Below are 21,234 nucleotides of genomic sequence, written 5' to 3' on the forward strand. Positions count from 1 at the left end.
TTTATCTTTGTTCTGAAGAAGCTAAAATGGTCTTGCATGGTAGATAGAAAAGAGAAAAAACCCTGAAAGCAAAAAATGTACCGGCATGTACGCCTACTGCGTTTTTGGGAACAGTACCCTACAAGGAGCAAAGTAAAATGTCTTTAATGCAATTCACCATGTTTTAACTACAACATGGAGAGGGTAATAACACTGAATATTAAGACATATCGATACACTAGGCAATTGTGCTTCAACTGTTTCCGCAAGAGATATGTTTATTCAATACAATCTAATTAAAGGCTCTGAAGATGTATGATCTGTATTGCTGCTCATAATGTTTTTGTTGTCGTCTCATTAATAATACATTCACAGAAGTTGTTCACAGAATGTGGATTATTAAAAGCCAATTTCAGGCAATTAACCTTTATCTTAAAATGCAATGCATCATCAGTTGACACTGTTTTGATACTGAATGGGTGTGGGAATATTAATGCCTATTAAAGCTCAGTCAACATGTAGAATCAACATGTAAAAAAAAACACCTGCTTTTGGCATTACCCGCTTCTTTAAATGTATAAAGCCACAGTCTAAAGAAAAGTCCAGTCAGTAAATCAATCGATACATCCTTGCTCACTTCAGCATACAATACAGGCATTAACTTTGGGGAAGGAACCAGCCACACCTCTGATCTATTCAGTCTGGGGTGAAAGAATGCTGACAGGAGTAGACTTTTTGACAAGTGGAGTTCATAAACACTGTAGGTAGGCACGTTGAGGCAATACATTATTTGATTGCTAGCAGCAGCAGTCATTTTATGTGTTCACAGTCACAAAGGGCTAAAACTGTTCAATAGGCCTAAACTATAGCTTTTCTTGTTGAAAAGTTTTGGATGGCTAACAGCAACAAATGTGGATAGGGTCATTACAACAAAATTATAAGAAGCCTATACAATCTGGCTGCAACCCTGTGATGTTTCTGTCAGTGTTTTATGTATAACTTAGGAAAGTCAGGGAAGCTGATCATTATAGCAAAATAAAGCCCATCAGGTAACACTTTCATGGATTTATTTTGCAATGGCCGTCATGACTGTACATCATGCCAGATGAGCATTTCTATTTATTACATTTTATACATTTATCCTCACTGTATGGACCAGTGTGAAAGAACATTTCTTAGAATTAGGGGGTGCAAGTAAAACAAAATGAAGTTTTGTCACAGTTCAGCAAAGTTAAATATTTCACTTGAAATAGAAAGTCTGTCAGTATCGCAACACCGCAACACTGCAGTTAATGGTGCTGTTGTTAACTGGGGAAGATAATTGATACGCTTACCCACTGGGATGCAAAATATGTTACTTTTATTGAGATCGTGTTTTACCGAGCCCCACTTGACGCGCATGCGCGTGCCGCCGCCAACGCACCTGCGTTGAGGTTTGCGAAGTTAAACGGAGATTCGCTGTCAGGATGAGCTTTTATGCAAAATGAAAATACTCGCGTCAATTTCAAACATTTACAGGTAAGTGTACAACCATAAGATGTAAACTTAGAGGTTAAACACTCATCTAACAGGAGGGCCAGTCGCATGGTTTGATTCAGTTCAAAGCGCTTAATATGAAGCACATCTCATGTTTAAGGCAACGTGGATCGTGCACCGTTTCAGCAGCAGCTCGCTCGCAAGATTAAACCCCCACTCAGAGTAACATTATTTGTTTGTTTATTTTATATTCAGTGTATTTCTTTTCCTTTTATTCCAATTCAAATTCCAAGTGTAAAAATCCCTTAAAAATATATTTAAGGCAATTTTTTTTATACCCATACTCAGTTTATTTATGCCCATTTTGATAAATGATTCAAGCAACACTTTCTGAATGCTGATGGCTGGATATTTATCTCTCATACAAACATGCGGTTTGATTGTTGGAAACGAGCAACTGAGCAGAAAGAAAATAGTCCCTTCAGCACAAATCCTGGGGCTTACATGAATAAAGATCCATCATAGAAATGAGGTTGAGGCCCCACTGTAGTCAGTAGACTACAGGACAGTGGGTGAAATTTCTGGAGGAAGGAAGCCCAAGTTAAGCTTCCTGGGCGATAAAGATGATCATGGCTTTGAGTGAGCACAGATAGCTGTAATCCTGTTTTAGAAGTGAGGTTCATCCATCTTCACTTAGTTTATTATTATGGAATTATCTGTCAGACACGCAAGGCATATTATTAGGATTTTACATTCAACTATGAACTGAATAATTATAGATACGCCTGGTGCTTTAATAGATAGTCAAGGCATTTAAGGTCAGAAAATAAAGAGACTTGGGGACATTGGCCTAGGATTTTTGAGCATACTATTTTGTCTCAGCATCTGGATGGTGCTGTTTATGGTTGTAGCATTTTAAATATAGACAATAATTAGATTAGACTCAACAGCAGATTTGTTTACTTGAACAATGGACATGTTCCATGACATTTTGGAGAAAGGCAAGCAAAGTTGACAAAAACCCTACAGACACGCATAACTGGATCAGTTATTCTGGTTTAAGCGGGGAAGCACTGTTGTGCAGTTTCAACATAATGTGTGCACTTTGCATCACTGAATAACAAAGCATGCTTCAGGAATCGAGAAAGCGGCATTGACATGCTGTTCTATGAGGAATAAGACCCTGCCAAATAAAATCGCTTAGGGCTGCTTCAGTATGTTTGCAAGCTAGCAGCTATTTCTTGAAAGGTCAACCAAATACATGCGCAGAACGCATGTGAGCAATGATGCTGATACATATTTTATTATAATATCCTTGAAAAATCCTTTATACCTGCTTTAGCAGTTCCTATTCATATTTGATTGATCTGCACCACTGAAATTGAGAAAACCTGAATATAAATGTTTTAATGCTGATTTTGTTGATTGTATTGAAACACGTAACATACAGAGCTAGTGCACTTTTATCAAATAGCAATTTTAAATCAAAAAATATTTGAAGCTGATGTACTGATAATGATAAGTATCTGTTTTGGAGAGAAAGGGAATGATGCATAAAGTCTGGTTAAGCACTTTGCAGTGCTCCACATATAACATGCTCTCTGTGTCAGGCTCTTGAAATAGCGTTTGAAGAGCCTGTTGGCAGTCTCTTGTCAAGAAATGCTCAGGTAACTGCAACAACTGCCCACTTGTTATTGATCTGGGTGAATAGAGTGATACAGCTCAAGTTCAACAACTGCTCAGATGCTGTACTGATATGGAGATATGATGGCTTATGTAATGCACCAGATAACAGAATAAATAGATTTCTATAAAAGTCCTCCGAGTATGAAATATTTCACACAGCAGTTTCAATGTTGAGCTGTTTATTCTTCCTGTTCATAGTGCATAATGTTACAAAGATTTATTTAGCCAGATGTAGTACTCAAACCTGTGTATTAACAACAACAAATAAAATAGATAAAAGGAAATAGATAAACATATCAAAACAACTAATAATAGAACTTCATAAATTTATTGCAGCAATGTGATTTTACGATTAACACATAGATATGTAGGAAACCCTTGTTATGTATTATTCAGGGGTTACATTTTTTTTTTTAGTTGCTTTACATCATGTTTCAGGTACACAGTGGCTCATAAAAACCCTTTATATAAAAGCCAATTTCACAGGTAGAAAGAAAACATTTTCAGTAAATTTACAACCTTTCAGAAAGTGTTACAGAAGCAATTTGGTTCTCTGATAGTGGAAGACATAAAAGTCCTCTCAGCATTCCTTTGAGCAAAAGTAATGTATCTAGGTTTTACAGCACCTCTTATGTTGGCTTATTTCTTATTCAGTACACCCAGCTCCGTGCCAAAATGTATTTATAATGTCAGTGAGATAAATTACCAATCTATTTACATAAAAAACAACCTTATAATGACCAGGAGGAGTCTGGGACTGGTAGCCGTTGCTGTCCACACAATCGAAACAGATTTTTATTCATGTCTAAATGTCTTGCAGCTGCAAATGTGTCCCTTTTATTTCACCAAAACAAGTCGGCATAATGTAAATTTAATGTCGTCTTCAACCGTTGTTTGTCTTGTGCATCATCAGTCACTAGATTTAAAACCAATAACCAAAAAACACCACATAGAGGGAAAAATGAAATATATTTAATCTGAATATTTGCAAATGTTTTTTTTTCAGTGGTGTGTTCAACCATTCACCTTTTCACTTCACAAGACATTAACTGATGGACTGAAGTGGTGTGGATTCCTTGGGGACTATTGTGATGGTTTGGCTTTGCATATGGCAACCCCAGAACAATTTTAAGTGTTTAGAAGTCAACCCCCCTCCGCTTGTAACTATAAGTGCTATCACCAACCCCTGACAGCTGACCAGAGAGATAAAGATAATGTATTCTGTATGAGAGTCACCTTGCTCATCTAGTCAATTCACGTCAAGCCAGCTCCATCATATTAAATGCGCCAACTGACTACTTATCAAATGTATTCTGCTGTAAAGAGAGAGTGTAGAAGAATGTACTTGGGAATTAATGTGATTTATATGGCAGTATGCTTAAAAAACTAGCTCATATGATGGAAAATATCTGCCTTTAAAGTCGAGGACACAAGGGAAAAATTCTGCTTTATGTGTCTCCCTAAGGACAGAGCCACAGTGAGCACTGAGGATTTACTCAGTAATTAAAACTTTTACGAGATCATAGCGTTTTATCAGGTGCCAAATATTCATTCTCAACTTTATGGTTTTGCATCTATTTTTAAAAGATGAAGAGGACAATAAGACGTGCAGATATTAAAAATATCATAATGATCATGCTTTCTTTTTGTTATGCAAATCTTTGTTGATGGCAGTTAATATAACCAGTAATTCAAAGCAAACCATAATTACAGAGTTATTTTTTTTTTTTACACGCCCTTCTCTATGGCATATATTACAGACAAGTAATGAAAATGCACAGCTCTACTGTAGGTCCCTGCGGCAGTTAGACTTCTTAAACAGTGTTGTGGACGGGTTAAATGTCAGCCATGGATTTGTTCCGTGAAGGACAGCAAAATAAAGGGTTTAGATTGTTTGCTGCGAGTCAGAGGGATTATTCAGATGCAGCACAATGCCTTGTAATCTAGCGGTCTGCAGGGAGAGCAGCTCAGAATTTACATTATCAAGGCTCTATGAAGAGACCAGATCCCCACAAAGTCCTTTGCTTCCAAAAGATAAATAAAGAAATAAAGAAAAACAGCGAAGTTTGTGCAAATGGTAATCTGCCCCATTGGAAAACTCTGGCTTTCAATCCACTTATTTACGGAGTTTAGTTCTAATGGTTTCAATTTTAGCTCTAAACAAGTGTGAAGGAAGACATACACAGAATAACTAATGTCCATTTGGGAGATAAAAAAGTGTTTTTATTACTTCTGCACAATATATGCATCAGACAACATGGTGACAGTCTTTGGCAGAGCTTGTTTTTGTGGGTGCAAACTCCTTAAATTGGATCAAGCCATCATACAGTATAAAACTGTGAAAGTAACCGTGATAGAGCAGATTTTACTGTACTTCTTGCATCACTATCATTGTTTACAAAGGCTATAAATGTGTTATTTTCATTATGACATAAACAGCATTCATGTTACTAAGTCGTTTTCCTAAAATTGGCAGAGGAAACTAATGTAAAATAGCACAAAATTGTTCATGCTATATTTATTAAGTTTGCTCAAGCTAACCGCTTTTCTGAATAATATTACAAATTTATATTAGAAAGCCTTGCCTGTTTAATCTGTCATGGGTGAAACAACTAAAGCGCCGCTATAGGAGACAGTAAAATGACTCATTAACTCTGTATGTCCAAATAATAAAAACCTTTGCAATAAACATATTTCAGGAATAGGTACACAAATGATTTAAGGACAGTTCACTAAACATTTAAATTCTCTCATTATTTCCTCACTTTCATCAATTTCCAACTGTAAGCTATTCTTTCTCGTGCTGAAAACAAATGTTTTAAGAGAGTCCAATGTATCACCCATTGTGGACCAAAGTAAGGAGTTCATACAGGTTTGGAATGATATGAGGCAATTCAATTACAGAATAGATTTTAGGTGACCTATCTCTATTAGATTTAGAATAATGTTGTATAAACACCACAGTTTGAAACACACATGTCTGTGACCTGACGAGTTAATTGAGGGAAAAATAAAAGATAAAGTCACAGGTGGACACAGCAGCTTGTGCAGATGTTAGTTAAGGTCCCCCATCACCCACAGAGATCAAATAGTCATATCAAACTGACAGAAGCGTCCCAGCTCAACTCCGCTCTTCCTCTTCTTTCCCACAGGTTGGCTTTGAGCAGTTTCTCTAGGATGAGCTCCAACTGCTCCGATGAGTTTTTCCAGGCCACAAACCATGCGGAACAGACCTTTCGAAAGATGGAGACCTATCTTCAGCACAAGCAGCTGTGTGATGTACTTTTGATAGCTGGAGACCACAAGATCCCTGCACACAGGTGAGTCTCCACTGAATCGATCATCTTACTTTCAAACGTCCTACTTATACTGCAAAACAGACAGATCAACAGGGCAGAAGGGAACGTGCTTAAAATGCTTCAGTACTTCTCCAGAAATCAATTTAAAAGAGACATTTATCATTCTTAGACAAAATCAAACTATTAGACATGTACTTAAAACTAAATGCTAGTATTAAAGCTTATATATGACAACAATAAATATGGACTGGAGCTTAAAGTCTTGCTTATGATTCATGTGCTATAGTCTTTTGAAGTCATGAAAAGTCTTCGGAAGTTACGTCTTAGGTTTTCTGTGAGAAACAAAAATGAAAAATGTGTCATTCTTCAAAACACAAACAAAACCTCATCAGTTCTAACAAATCAAGCAATGGTTGAGCTTCCATATTTAATGTGCTCTATTGGTCGGTCTAATTAAATCTGTTAATCAGATAAATTGTGTCTTTTTGTATTTTTTTATATTATGAAAGTTTTGGCTGTGGAGTGGAGTTTCACTGTATAGTTAAAGAGAATGAATGATTTTTGGTCATTACTGTATCTCACACAATAGTACGGCTTCAGAAAACTAGGAATATAGCACACAAGGACCATGTTCATTTGAAGTTTTGAAGTTTGAAAGATCAAGGCCAGTTCATTGAAATTTCGTGAAATACAGTGGTGAGCACATTGTTCAAACATCAAAAAAAGTATTTGGGTTTGGAGCAACAAAAATTGCAGAATTTTCACTTTGTGTGTACTGTTCCTTTAAGGAAAGAAATGCAGATGGCAGATTCAAGAAGTGTCAAAACTGTGCTGCACGCTGCATTTCAAACTACGGAGTGTGTTGAACTTTCCTTAAGGACTCTAAAAGAGTGTTTATTTAAAGAAATCTCTCAGCCGCCGAGCGTTTTGATGCTATTCTGTTGGAAAATTCTCTGTAGCCAAATCTCTGCTGCGTGTCCCAGTTTGACACTGAGCTCAATCAACATCATCCCAGAGCTGCATGAAACAACCTGGTGAAAATAGCTGCGCTGAGATAAATCTTTTTGTAGGGAGGAATTTTCTACGAAGACTGCTCTCGAGAAGTTGTTTGAGCTGATCTTGAAGTATGCAGTCGCATATAAACTATTTGCACAATTATTTGCAGACTTGTCCTGAGCGCAGTTTCAGACTACTTTGCTGCCATGTTCACCAATGACGTCAGGGAGGCAAAACAAGAGGAAATTAAAATGGAGGGTGTAGATCCTGAGGCGTTGCGAGCACTGGTTCATTTTGCATATACTGGTGAGTATCTGCATTCAGCTTGAGGAATATTTAAATGTGCTGTTCATAGCAGAAGTGTCACATCCACAAATAAGCTTTTGGTCAATGCCAGTGGGCAAAACATTAATTTACAAACCCCAAACCTACACTTTAAACAAAATGGTCCTGGAATGATTCTGAAGTTTCTTGCGTATTTTGCTCTTTTCTCCAAATGTTCAGGAGTCCTGGAGCTAAAAGAGGACACAATTGAAAGTCTGTTAGCTGCTGCTTGTCTCCTCCAGCTCTCACAAGTTATTCAGGTCTGCTGTAACTTTCTGATGAAACAACTGCACCCTTCCAACTGCCTGGGGATCCGTTCGTTTGCTGACGCTCAGGGATGCATGGATCTTTTGAACGTGGCTCACAACTACACTGTGGTAGGACCTGGCATACAAAGTAGCTTATTATAAATTATCCAAACACAGTGTTAACATTTGTCCTGACTGCAAGTTGCTGACCTTTCATGGTAATTTGCACTGTAGTAATTCTGGAATTACAATTAAAAGATGCCTGTATACTGCAATCTCATGGGAGTTGAATGATCATGATGTAGCAGCTTGGCGTTGTAGAATCCTAATGATAATCTGTGTCTGCATTACAGTAATCTCTTGTATATTTACAGATTAACTAGTGTAATGTCTACAGTACTACACTGGCAATGTTCCCAGCATGCAATCTGTCCTGAACAAATTATGCGCTGGCATTGTTTTAATATTTGCTTTGTTTATATTGCTGTTGCTATTGTTGTTTTGACTAATTTTGTAACACTCGGAGGCATTTAAAATTATGCTTGTTTATTGTCAGTCTCACTGGGTTTTAGTATGTTGATATCTAATATTAAAGGTTTACAGAGATAACAGCTAGACTGGGAATAATCATAGTATGAGATCATCACTTTTGATACAAAAACCAATAATGCTGACAATAAAGAAGCATCATTTTAAGCAAAATTGTAAACATCCTCTTACCTTAATTGTAGAAAGATGTATTGTAATGAACTGTTGCATTTGTAATATATAATATTTCCACATACTTCAATATATAATGTAGATGGCAATTATAATTTACCTAGCTTATACCTACCTATATATATATATATATATATATATATATACACGTGCATGTAATTTAGTCTGTAACTGTGAGTAAATTGCAGACTGAAATATATATGACTTCAGAGTATTTAGCATGTATTTCATGAGACATAAGGACTGCTTTTAGAAACCTTTTTGACTTTTTTCAAGGATGACTACTGCTTTTTTCATTTACCTTCATTGATGGATATCAGCATAACAATTCTTCATATTATCTTTTGTGTTCTATCAACTATTGTAAATGTATAATTGTTTTAAACAATATTAGATTAGTAAAGAATGACAGAACATTCATTTTGTAGTGAACTATCATAAAAAACTAACACAATCAACTGTTCCCCTGCATATTAAAAAAGCAGAAGATACCACAAGTTTTAAAGCCTAGTCTGACAAAGAACTCCAAGCATAAAATGACTTGATGTGACATTTTGTATCTCAGCATGTGGTCAGCTTAAAAGGTTGCGCAGAGCTCTTTGATGTGTGAGAAATATAGCAAGAGTAGCATTGGTTAAATAATGGCAAAACATTAAGTATTCTCAGGAGCCCAAGGATCCACAGAACACATTTGCTTGATGGGCATTTCTCTGCCAAGTGCGGAAACAACTTAGGAAGATAGCCGTTATCTCCTGAAGGACATCTGCACAGGCTGTTTACAAAGGGCTTTCCAGAGCAGAGAGGTTGATCTAATCACAGGACACAAGCAGGAAAATTTCCTGTTCGGTCGCTTCGGTAATGGACGCAGAGTTAACAGAGCTTCCTGCTTCACTCATCATGGTGTTCTGATTAAAACGTATATTTTGATGAACTTGCTTTTCCTCCTTTCTGTCTCACCCTACATTAGTTTTTCTTCTTTCGTGAGACGCTGCAGACTTAGTTAAAGGTATCAATGGCCTGTAGCGTGCTAGAAGTCATGTTTCTGAATGTTCTTTCATTCAGAAACATGGCTTTTCATACCACTGCTATGCTGATGACACTCAACTCTACCTCTCATTCCATCCTGATGATCCGACGGTAGCTATTCGCATCTCAGCTTGTCTAACAGACATTTCTTCCTGGATGATGGACCATCACCTTCAACTCAACCTTGCCAAGACAGAACTGCTTGTGATTCCAGCAAACCCATCGTTTCATCACAATTTCACCATCAAGTTAGGCACTTCGACCATAACTCCTTCAAAAACAGCTAGAAGCCTTGGAGTTATGATTGATGATCAGCTGACTTTCTCAGACCACATTGATAAAACTGTCCAATCCTGCAGATTTGCTTTATTCAACATCAAGAAGATCAAGCCCTTTCTTTGGGAACATGCTGCACAACTCCTTGTTCAAGCTCTTGTTCTGTCCAGGCTGGACTATTGCAATGCCTTCTTGGCAGGTCTTCCAGCCAATTCTATCAAACCTTTACAATTAATTCAGAACACGGCAGCAAGATAAATTTTTTATGAGCCAAAAAGAATACACGTCACACCTCTGTTTATCAATTTGCACTGGCTTCCAATGGCTACTCGCATTGATGTTTGCCTATTAAACTACCACTGGCTCTGCACCCATTTACCTAAATCTATTACTTCAGACTTATGTCCCCTTTAGAAGCTTGCGTTCTGCAAGTGAACGTCGCTTGATTGCGCCATCCCAAAGAAGCACAAAGTCACATTTACGGACTTTTAAATTAAATGTTCCCTTCTGGTGGAACGACCTGCCCAACTCAATCCAAGTCCTTAGCCATCTTTAAGAATCAGCTTAAAACCCATCTCTTCCATCTTTATTTGACCCTCTAACTTTAACACTCACTATTCTAATTCTATTCTTTAAAAAATCTAACTACCTTTCTAATCTTTTTGTATTCTATTTTCTTTTCATTTATTATGCAATTATGTGTGTGTGTATGTATGTCCCATGCTACGTGAACTGTGTTAACCTAACTGAGACTTGTTATAGCACTTATATATCATTGCTCTTTTTGTTGTTTTTGATTGCTTCCACTGTCCTCATTTGTAAGTCACTTTGGATAAAAGTGTCTGCTAAATGAATAAATGTAAATGTAGAAGTCTAGGTATTTTCTTTTGAAATTAAAAGTCAGATGAGGCAATGCTTCTATAAATGTCTGACAACACAAACACTGCTCTAGGTCATAGTACTGTACTTCTCATGAATACATTAGGTTTGGCACAACCCATTAAATCCTCCCTTACAATCTAACACATTTAGATCTTATAGAGCTGTGTTCATCTCACACTAATATTGCTGCAGGACCTTTAACTTGCTGTTCGGTTTAATGCCATCCCCTGAAATATATGCCCAAGAAAGGCTTCTAAATTAATGCTTGCAGTAAAACAGAATTAATGTATCCAATTAACTGCCAGGGTGCTTGTGACTGTAATTGCGAATAATGAATCTATATCAATATCACCAGAAGAAGTAGAGTTTAATTCTATATTGAGGAGGGTTGAAAATCAATGCATGATACTCATTTAATTATGTGTGTCTGAGCTAAGCCCAGAGAGCCCATGCACGGCTTTAGCAAAGATGCTGCTGTTTAGATCTGATTAATGATCAATAGGATGTTTACTGCCCTTATTTGCAACAGAGTCAATGGGAATTACTTCTGATGCACAAAGGAAAACTCTAGAAGTGCCATAAGTAATGAACAAACTTGTTAAAGAGATTTCCAGCATGTTCTTCACATGCTACCTTGCAGTTGAACCTTGCAAAACGCTTTTATCAGAGAGCAACCTCAGATGTCCTTGTGGATGCATCAGAGCAGATCATTATATTGCACTGAGATGAATGGAGAACGAGACCTATTTTTCTTTTCTTTGATTTTTCTTGTAGTGTTACTGTGATTGTCTATTATCACCATTAGTTGTTTCTGCAACAACCAAATTGCTTCATTAGACACAACAAGAATACATTTATACATTTACAATAATAAAATATAACATTATATATATATATATATATATATATTTGGCTTTTTACATAAATTTTAGGACTTGGAAATGAAAATGTTGTCAAAACTTACCCCACATGTCTTTACAAACCCGTAAAAGCTTTGTTCGTCTTTGAAACAAAATGTAAGATATTTTGGATGAAAACTGGGAGGCTTGTGACTGTCCCATTGACTGCCAAGTAAATAACACTGTCAAGGTCCAGAAAAGTATGAAAGACATCATCAGAATACTCCATCTTCCATCAGAGGTCCAACCGTAATGTTATGAAGTGATAAGAACACTTTTTATATGGCAATAAAACAAAAATAACGTCTTTATACCACAATTTGTCTCCTCTGTGTCACTCCACATCAGTGTAGTACCATTTTGGAGAGTATCCACTGAACGCAAGAAGCTTACACTCTTTTGTGTCAACAGGGACAGGGATAAGTTTCCTACGTGTGTTTATGCTTTAATTTGAACTAAAATGGCGCATTCGTGCAGTGCAGCTGACACAGAAGAGCGTAAGCTGCTTGCATTCAGCGGATATTCTCCAAAATGGCGATACGGTCACAAAAAGACGGTAAAAAAAATGAAAATATAAAAAGTATTCTCGTCATGTCATAACGTTACATTTGAGCTTTTACGGGTTTGGAACGACATGGGGGTGAGTGATTAATTGACAATTTTCATTTTGGGGTGGAGTATTCTTTAATGTCTCATTACATTTCAACACACAAATTTATAAAATAACTAAACAAAATGGCTTAATATTTCAGGAAAACTTTCTAGAGGTCATTCAGAATCAGGAGTTCCTCTTGCTGCCCACAACGGAAATTGTCAAGCTTTTGGCCAGTGATGACATCAACGTTCCAGATGAAGAAACGATTTTCCAAGCCCTGATGATGTGGGTTCGCTATGATGTGCAGCACCGACAACGGGATCTGGGAGTGTTGCTGGCATATATTCGACTTCCCCTTTTACCACCACAGGTTTGCCAATAGCATTCATATGAGACTCTTGGTCATTTAATTATAATTTAATGTAGATCTCAAAAAACTTTCTGCTGACCTCATATTTAATCCTTCTTCTGTTGGTGTTAATGCACTATTTAATTTTATTTTATTCAGCTACTTGCTGATCTGGAAAACAATAAGATGTTTTCAGAAGACCTGGAATGCCAGAAGCTCCTGATGGAAGCCATGAAGTACCATCTTTTGCCAGAACGCCGTCCCATGCTACAGAGCCCAAGAACCAAACCACGGAAATCCACTGTTGGATCGCTCTATGCTGTTGGAGGCATGGACGCCTCTAAAGGTTTTTTTCCCCCAATAGTTTTCTTATAGCGATACCTCTTACTGTCATAAAAATGTAAACTTTATACAATAGAATAGCTATTAGCATAGCAGCATACAACTTTTTAACTAACAATAAAGTCTTGAACTTTTGTCTACTTTTAGGGTCTACGACGATAGAGAAATATGACCTTCGCACAAACCGATGGATCCAAGTTGGCATCATGAATGGGCGAAGACTTCAGTTTGGGGTTTCAGTGATTGATAACAAACTCTACGTGGTTGGAGGAAGGGATGGACTCAAGACCTCTAACATGGTGGAGTGCTACAACCCAATCACTAAAGTGTGGTCCACCATGCCACCAATGTCAACGCACAGACATGGATTAGGTGAGTTTTATGAATGGTTCAGATGTTTGTGTAATCTCATTGCACAACATATATAAATAATTAATATAATGTAATGTTTAGTAATTAAATTAGCTTCTTTCTTTCACAGCATAAATGTGACAAACACTGATCTACAGCAGCACCAGACCTCAATGTATTTAAAAGTCTTACCAGTTAAATTACATAGATTAATAGATCAGTAATTTATAAACATTCAAATATGAATACATTCAAAATGATCTTGATTTAAACATTCATGATGTCTACATTTCATATATTCTGAATGTTTTAACTAATAATTTGGTAATCATTAGGTTTTTAATGTAATTAAAGACATTATAAAGAGGTCAAAAACATGACTTTTCTAAACAGAATTGCCCTACCTCATATTTGTATTGGCAGTGTGTATGCTGTAATTTATAAGGATTTGCTCATTAATATTAAAGAAGCCATGTTCACCTAGAAGACGGAACATTTCTAATCAACTGGTGAAGATGAAAAATTATTCTATTATACAGTAAGGGCAAGGTTCGTTAATGAATATTTATTCATTTTTGTCTAATTGGCTTTACTTTCTAGGTAACCAAGCCATGTCTGCCCGACTAATAATAACGCACAATACAATATTAGTTTCATTGATATTAACAGATGATGTGTTTTTGTTCAACAATAGCTAGACGGAGAAGAATGGACCAAATCAGAGACGTCTCTGCAGGCGTTTTGAAATATTTTGACTCTTGACACTCTTAGAAACGGTTCATGGCGCAAGACGCTGAAAAGCAGATTAGACGCCCCTGCAGATTACAGCCTGAAGAAATTTAACAATGCGTCATGTCAACTGTCTCAGTTTATCAAAAGCAGTCAGTCACAGTGTGAAACTTAATTTGTGTGTAAAGTGTGGTGCATTAGGGAGAGATTTTTTACTTTGTGGATTACTTAAAAGCTGATTTAAATTTATTTATTTATTTATTTATTTATTTATTCTGGTCCAGTTTTCAAAGACAAAACTAGTATGAGGAGTGGATTAGTAAAGGAAGAAGATGAATAATAAAACTTGATAGTGAAGTTACATTTCACAGCAAAACACATTTTAGGGTGCTTTCACACCTGCCTCATTTAGTTCGGTTGAATTGTACCAGAGTTTGTTTCCCCCTTTGGTGTGGTTCGATTGGGCAGGTGAGAAAGCAGCAATCGCACTCGGGTGCGCACCAAAAGTGGACCAAACAAGCGTACCGAGACCTGCTTGAAGAGGTGGTCTCGGTACGTTTTCAAACAAACTCTGTTGAGGTTCGTTTGTGGTGAGAATGTGATCCGACCTCGAACAGACCCAACTGCGAAAAGTACTGATCATTTTTGGACTGAACCAGCTGCCGTAGTCAGCTGCGTTGTGCATTAGGGGATAAGGGAAGTGTTTGTTGACAGTTGAACTTAAGCATGGCAGCTCGTGGACAAACTTGGAGTAGTTAGGAGGTGCGGAGCCTCGTAGAAATTTGGTCAGAAGTTAGGAGCGATTCCCGCTCGCCGTTTGCAGTGCATTAGAACATTGTTTTCAAGCCGCATCCGCACTTCATTACAGAAATTTATTTTTTTGCATACATGGTTTATACAAACAATGTAATAGATTATGGCCAGGGACAAAACCAGCCCGCACAGTCGTGTTGTCTTCGTGTTGTTTGCTGGCTTTTCCTCTTATGTTGGAATTTTCCCGCACGTAAATTCTGACCAATCGAAAAGCAGTTTAGGAAATACGTCATGGCCATTGAGTGATGTAGATGTTGTCATGTGACTGCATTTTGGTTCGTTTCAACTGGTACGGACAAGAGTGATCAGTGTGGTGTGAAAAGCAACCAAAAAAGCTGAAAAATGTTTGCCCTTGGTTCGGACCAAATGAACCGAACTAGAGATGTGAAAGCACCCTTAAATGAAGTCATTCTATTGTATCTTGAGTAGTTTTTACCAAAACGTGATCTATGAGATTCAAAGGTTTGTTTGTTTGTCAGAAAACTATCTCAAATATCCAAATTTTTATACAAAGCCCAAATACCAAAAATATTACTATAATTTGGTCAAAACGCCACCATACAAAGTCTGGTTTAGTGACTTGATGCTTTTATTAAAATCTGAGCTGCACACAAAAATGTATATAAAAAATATGGCAGGCAATTTAAACTCAGAGGAGAAAATGCACTGTACAATAATCCCATAAAACTGAGACTCAAAGGTTGCTCATTGAGGCCTATAAAGTGCACTGCAATATCATAACCAAAATGTCAGTCAAGAGACAATTTATATATCAGGACCCCAAAAGCGGCAGCCAGAGATTTATAACAGAAACACGAGAGACCTTTGCTGTAAAGAGAGCAGCGAGATGCACCATGAATACTTAATGCTTACCACAGCGTCTTAGGGCTTTGGTCCTTCGGGTCGCACCAGAAGAATGTCTTTAGCTACTGGTAACTGCTTAAAAAGGAAAAGCTCTTGATAGTCATTGAAATTAACTTCCATGGGATTACCATTAAAATGTTGACATTTGCCAGTTTCTCTACATCACAAAGACAAAGACAGACACTTGCTAGTGAACTTAGTGCTTGTCTGATGTATGGTGTGCACCACCAAGGGCTGAGCCCAGTCTTATTTGTTCTATTTATTTATTTGTTTCGAAAGGAATTGCTGTGCTGGAGGGGCCTATGTATGCAGTGGGAGGCCATGACGGATGGAGCTATTTGAACACAGTAGAAAGGTGGGACCCCCAGGCGAGGCAGTGGAATTATGTGGCCAGTATGTCCACACCACGCAGCACAGTCGGGGTCACTGCTCTCAATGGAAAGTAAGGAATTCATTTTGTCTTATTTTCTTTTGTAGCATTTTTGAGTTACGATACAGTTTTAAAACATTTATATTTATGTATTTAGTAGACGCCGTTATCCGAATCAGTGTACAAAAGAGGCACAATGCAATTCGACAGAGTGCACTGTGGAAAAATCGCTCCAAACCCTTTCCTCATTTAGTATGCACAAAACTATGAATATGCAAATGAGTCTTTACCTCCACCCAATCCAAGCAGAACAAAAAATACAGAGAAAACTGCTGTTCTTTACAAAATACCTGAAAAATCTAGAATTCAATACATCCTATTGTGAAAATCAGGTTTTCAGAGAAACTGCAGTATATTACATCTGTTGTATTGCAGTATGTAAAGATCTCAAATTTCTATTCAGTTTTAAGAAAAAAAAAAAAAGACTTCTCTATCAACAGCAGTTTGTGCAGTGTGCTGTGGCTGATTGACTTTTCTCCATGGATCGTCCTCATGATGAGGTCTGAATTAGGTACTGGATCCATTATACAGCGTAACCCTGTACAGCCAGATGCGAGTTAATAGGCTCTGAGACCAAAGACCCTCTGGAGTCTTTTACATGAAGACACTTGAGTGGCAGGCGAGCTGCTGTTAGCTCTGTCCAAGAACACGGAGGCTGGGTTTGAATCTAGCTGAACATTGACTGATGACTCATGGGGCATTTCTGTATCAAGGTCACAAACAAACCCTTCACGATACCTTTAGAGGCAGGCCACTGTCCTACTTCTCAAAGTGATACAGACCGATCAATTAATCTAGGATGTTTTCATGCCCTATAAAGCCAGTCAGATAATATAAGTTATTTATTTTGTCCTAAATCTTTAGAAAAACATTTGAAATATTTTTGAGACATTTTATAAGGTATTTGCAATAAATATTGGACCTCCAGGAGTCTGCAAACCCACTTTTAAAATAGGCAGCATTTCACAAATAATTGATTTTAGCAGTATATTTCTCTTTTCAGGAAGGAAAGTGAGTAGTTTAAATGCAATGTAAATAATACAAAAATAATCAGTAAAAAAAAGCTGAATGAAATTTGTTAGATTTGTCACTGTTCTTATTGTGAGTGTGTTTAAATGGTTTTATATATATTTTTATAAACAAGTTGTTATTGTGACATTTGAGTGAGACTTATTTATGAATTTATGAAATGTGAGTGGTGGATACAGGATCTCTTTGTTATCAGAGAGCACATCATGACACTTTGATTAAAGATCCCAAAGTTAATAAGTAAAATGAACTGATGCATTGTTCACAATAAGATCAGTATCGCACATTAAGGTAAATTTGGATCTAATGTCACTTTATCAGTTTCAATTTCAATAATGGCTCTTAACAAAAAAAGTTCATTTGTGACACGAGTGCCTGTGGAGATGCAGGAGGAGATTAGTGCTCTATAATTGAATATAAACTCATTCAGGGCTGGCCAAATATAGTTCTCTCAGCAGCCATCCTGGCAATGGTCCTTACCAGCTTTTCTTGTCTTAATAATGGGTATACAAGACAAGTACAGGTCCTATGTATTCCAATGGGAAAACAGTTTCTTTAATTATCTCAAATAAATGTTGTTTAATAAAATGTTTCTACATCATATTTTAAATTACCAATATAATCTGCAGAAATTGTATTATAAACTTTTGTTACTTTAGCTGAAAATAAGGCTTAAAAGATACACATACAATGTTTTATGGTCAGTTCAGCGAAGGCACATGCCCACTTTAATCATCAAAATGGCCCTGGTGTATACAGCCAACTTTTCAAAAATCTCATTTTATTATGAAATATTTTAGAGTAAATTTTTTTGGTATTTACAGGTTGTTTGCTGTCGGCGGTCGTGATGGAAGCTCCTGTCTGCGATCGATGGAATGTTTTGATCCCCACACTAATAAATGGAGTATGTGTGCACCCATGTCAAAGAGGAGGGGAGGAGTGGGCGTGGCCACATATAACAGTTTCTTGTATGCTGTCGGAGGACACGATGCACCAGCTTCAAACCACTGTTCACGTCTCTCTGATTGTGTGGAGAGGTAAGCAGCCATGGCACAGCAGCTGTGAAGAAAATCCAACACCTAATGATAATGACAACAACACTCAAAGCAGACTGCAAGTTGTGGCACATAGCTATGGGTACAAAGTATTACAATTTGCATGTTTAATTGCAAATTTGGACACTTCACTGTGAAATCAGTGTTACCTTGTGATTGAGGAATGTTGTAGGAAGCCACAGTAATTCCGTAAAGTGGTGATAGACGCTCCCTGCTGGTGATGATCTGAAATACAGCCTAAAGTTTGTAATTAAAATTTAAAACTCACCAAGGCTGCATTTAAAGGTACAATATGTAAGATTTTTTAGTAAAATATCCAAAAACCACTAGAACAGTTGTATATATTTTGCTGACACGGACCGTGTCCAGAGTGTCATTGTGTTGCCTGCCAATAACGTCATAACCCCTCGATTTCCATTTTCTCATTACTCCAGTCTTCGGTGTCACATGATCTTCAGAAATCATTCTAATATGCTGATTTGCTGCTCAAGAGACATTTAAATGTGGAGTAAACAAGGAGTATCAACAATTAACCTTGACAATTTAATTCAAAATAAGATTATGGTTATAAGCAGTATACCTGTATATTACTGTATTTTCATTTCTGTCAAAAAGTCTCCCAGTATAAGGTTACCAACTATCTTTAAGTACTTGGGGAGAAAAGGCTAAATGAATAATAACTGAAACGAATACATAAATAACAAAAGACATCCTAATTAATGAACAACGGCGGTCAGAAACTTCAACTCATTACGCTGGTATTATACTGTGCATGCTGAAAGCACAATAGATTTGATTGTTAGGGATGTTAATCATAGTCCTTGTGCTTTCAAAAGCTTCCATCATCTAGATTACAGACTGGCTGCTGTTTAACCTCTCTATGCAATTATCTTTCATTTTGTTTCATCAGCTTGTATTGAAAGTGCTAGCACACTGTGTCTCATACGTTCTGTTCTGCATTTACAGGTATGACCCAAAAACAGACACATGGACCACAGTGTCATCTCTGAGTGTACCCCGGGATGCAGTGGGGGTATGTCTGCTGGGAGACAGGTTATATGCGGTCGGAGGATATGACGGTCAGACCTACTTAAACAGCGTCGAGTCCTATGATGCACCAAACAATGAATGGACTGAGGTTAGAAAAATTGCTCATGGGGTTTTGATTCATTTTAGTGCTGTCAATCAATTAAAACATTTAATTAGCTAATCACAAATTTTGTGATTAATCCCACCTAACATTAAAGTTTTTTTAAATACACTTTTATATTGCATTAATTCAGTCTTCAAATTAATGTAGAGTCGAAAAAGACAGTATATTCTTTTTTATTTGTTTAATGGCATCTTTATGACTGAAGTCTCTAGGACCCCCCCCCCCCCCAATATTTAACCTTTGAATATAGCCGTTCAACATTACAGTATAATTACGTTCTATAATCTAACATTGCTACTGTACAAAGCACAGTAAACTATTTATATAAAAATAAATGTGCACTACTGATATTTTGCTTAGAATACATTAACAATACTGTTTTACACACCAACTGTATTTATTACCACTGTTCTTACGTTGCTGCTGTTCATAATGTACATACAACCCTGCATTGCACTCCTATTTATATTCTGTACATACTCTGTTAAATAATGTATATAGCAACTCCACTGTACATACTGTAAATTATAGCTTAATTTACTCTGGGCCAGTTTGGAAACCAGTTTTCAGCAAACAACCCAAAAGACCTGGAAAGATATCACAAAGCACAAAACCCCATACCCCAGCAGTGAGGTGAATTAACGACTTGCTGAAGACCTGAATGAGTTTTATGAATGACCTTCAATACCACTACTTAGGTGCCCTTGAGCAAGGCACTGAACCCCCAACTGCTCCCCGGGCACCGCAGCATAAATTGCTGCCCACTGCTCTGGGTGTGTGTTCACAGTGTGTGTGTGTGTGTTTACTGCTCTGTGTGTGCGCACTTCGGATGGGTTAAATGCAGAGCACAAATTCTGAGTATGGGTCACCATACTTGGCTGAATGTCACGTCACTTTCACTGCAGATTTGAAACTCCTGGTCTCACACCCCACACTTCCTCTGACCATCTCTCTACACAACCTTTAACACCTCCAGCAACCCCCCTCCTTCAGGAAACAGAAGAAAAGGAAAGCACCAGGCCCAGATGGTGTGCTGATTTTCTGGCCTCCATCTTTTCACAGCTCTTCAACAGATCACTGAAGCTGTGTGAAGTCCCTGCCTGCTTCAAACATGTGTGGTTCATGTGTGGTCATGAAGTCATTTTAAAGAAGCTTATTAAGCAAATAGGTCTGTGAATGATGATCCCAAACCTGTCCTGGAGGCCACCCTGCCCTGCACATTTTGTATCTAGTCTCTTTAATCAGAACACCACCCAATTTAGTTCTTACTGTCTCTACTAACGCAGCTGATGAGTGGAGTCAGGTTGTGTTAGGACAAAGGAAGGGAAGGAAGGGGAAGGAAGGAAGGGAGGAAGGAAGGGAAGGAAGGAAGGGCTCTCCAGGACAGGTTTGGGAAGCACTGATCTAGACCGACCAGGGACTTATGTGAGGATCCTGTTGTGGACTTCAGTTTGGCTTTCAATACAACCATCCCAGCACTCCTCCAGCCCAAACTAACCCAGCTCTCGGTTCCTAGCTCTGTCTTTCAATGGATCACCAGCTTTCTGACAGATAGGCAACAGCTAGTGAGACTGGGGAAATTCACGTCTATCAGCCACACCATCAGCACTGGCACCCCCCAAGGATGTGTTCTCTCCCCACTGCTCTTCTTGCTCTAAACGAACGACGGCACCTCTACTGACCCCTCTAGCCCCTTTCACACTAAAAAACCAA

The 21,234-nt window shown here is 37.7% G+C and overlaps 1 protein-coding gene and 1 long non-coding RNA gene across 2 annotated transcripts; one reads left to right on the forward strand and one right to left on the reverse strand.

Moving 5' to 3' along the window:
• The first annotated feature begins 1,275 nt into the window (after positions 1 to 1,275).
• On the forward strand, positions 1,276 to 19,657 carry LOC113088353 (kelch-like protein 4). The gene is made up of 10 exons (XM_026255758.1): positions 1,276 to 1,497; positions 6,294 to 6,461; positions 7,606 to 7,742; positions 7,941 to 8,137; positions 12,564 to 12,776; positions 12,915 to 13,101; positions 13,245 to 13,469; positions 16,134 to 16,296; positions 18,138 to 18,350; positions 19,335 to 19,657. Exons 1-10 carry the CDS (start codon positions 1,463 to 1,465, stop codon positions 19,576 to 19,578), a joined length of 1,782 nt encoding a protein of 593 aa, XP_026111543.1. The 5' UTR covers positions 1,276 to 1,462; the 3' UTR covers positions 19,579 to 19,657.
• On the reverse strand, positions 18,236 to 19,327 carry LOC113088354 (uncharacterized). The gene is made up of 3 exons (XR_003285940.1): positions 18,729 to 19,327; positions 18,518 to 18,605; positions 18,236 to 18,372 (listed from the first exon to the last, which is right to left on the reverse strand). It is a non-coding gene; the product is annotated as an uncharacterized LOC113088354 (long non-coding RNA).
• Positions 19,658 to 21,234: the final 1,577 nt, after the last annotated feature.

This window comes from Carassius auratus, unplaced genomic scaffold (genome assembly GCF_003368295.1).
Source record: "Carassius auratus strain Wakin unplaced genomic scaffold, ASM336829v1 scaf_tig00046137, whole genome shotgun sequence".
Lineage (NCBI taxonomy): Eukaryota > Metazoa > Chordata > Actinopteri > Cypriniformes > Cyprinidae > Carassius > Carassius auratus.

Excerpts from the sequence above, each read along its gene's own strand:
- LOC113088353 (XM_026255758.1), top strand. The coding sequence starts at position 1,463 with ATGAAAATACTCGCGTCAATTTCAAACATTTACAG. Across the intron at positions 1,498-6,293 it reads TCAATTTCAAACATTTACAG|GTTGGCTTTGAGCAGTTTCT; the intron begins GTAAGTGTACAA and ends TCTTTCCCACAG. Across the intron at positions 12,777-12,914 it reads TTCCCCTTTTACCACCACAG|CTACTTGCTGATCTGGAAAA; the intron begins GTTTGCCAATAG and ends TATTTTATTCAG.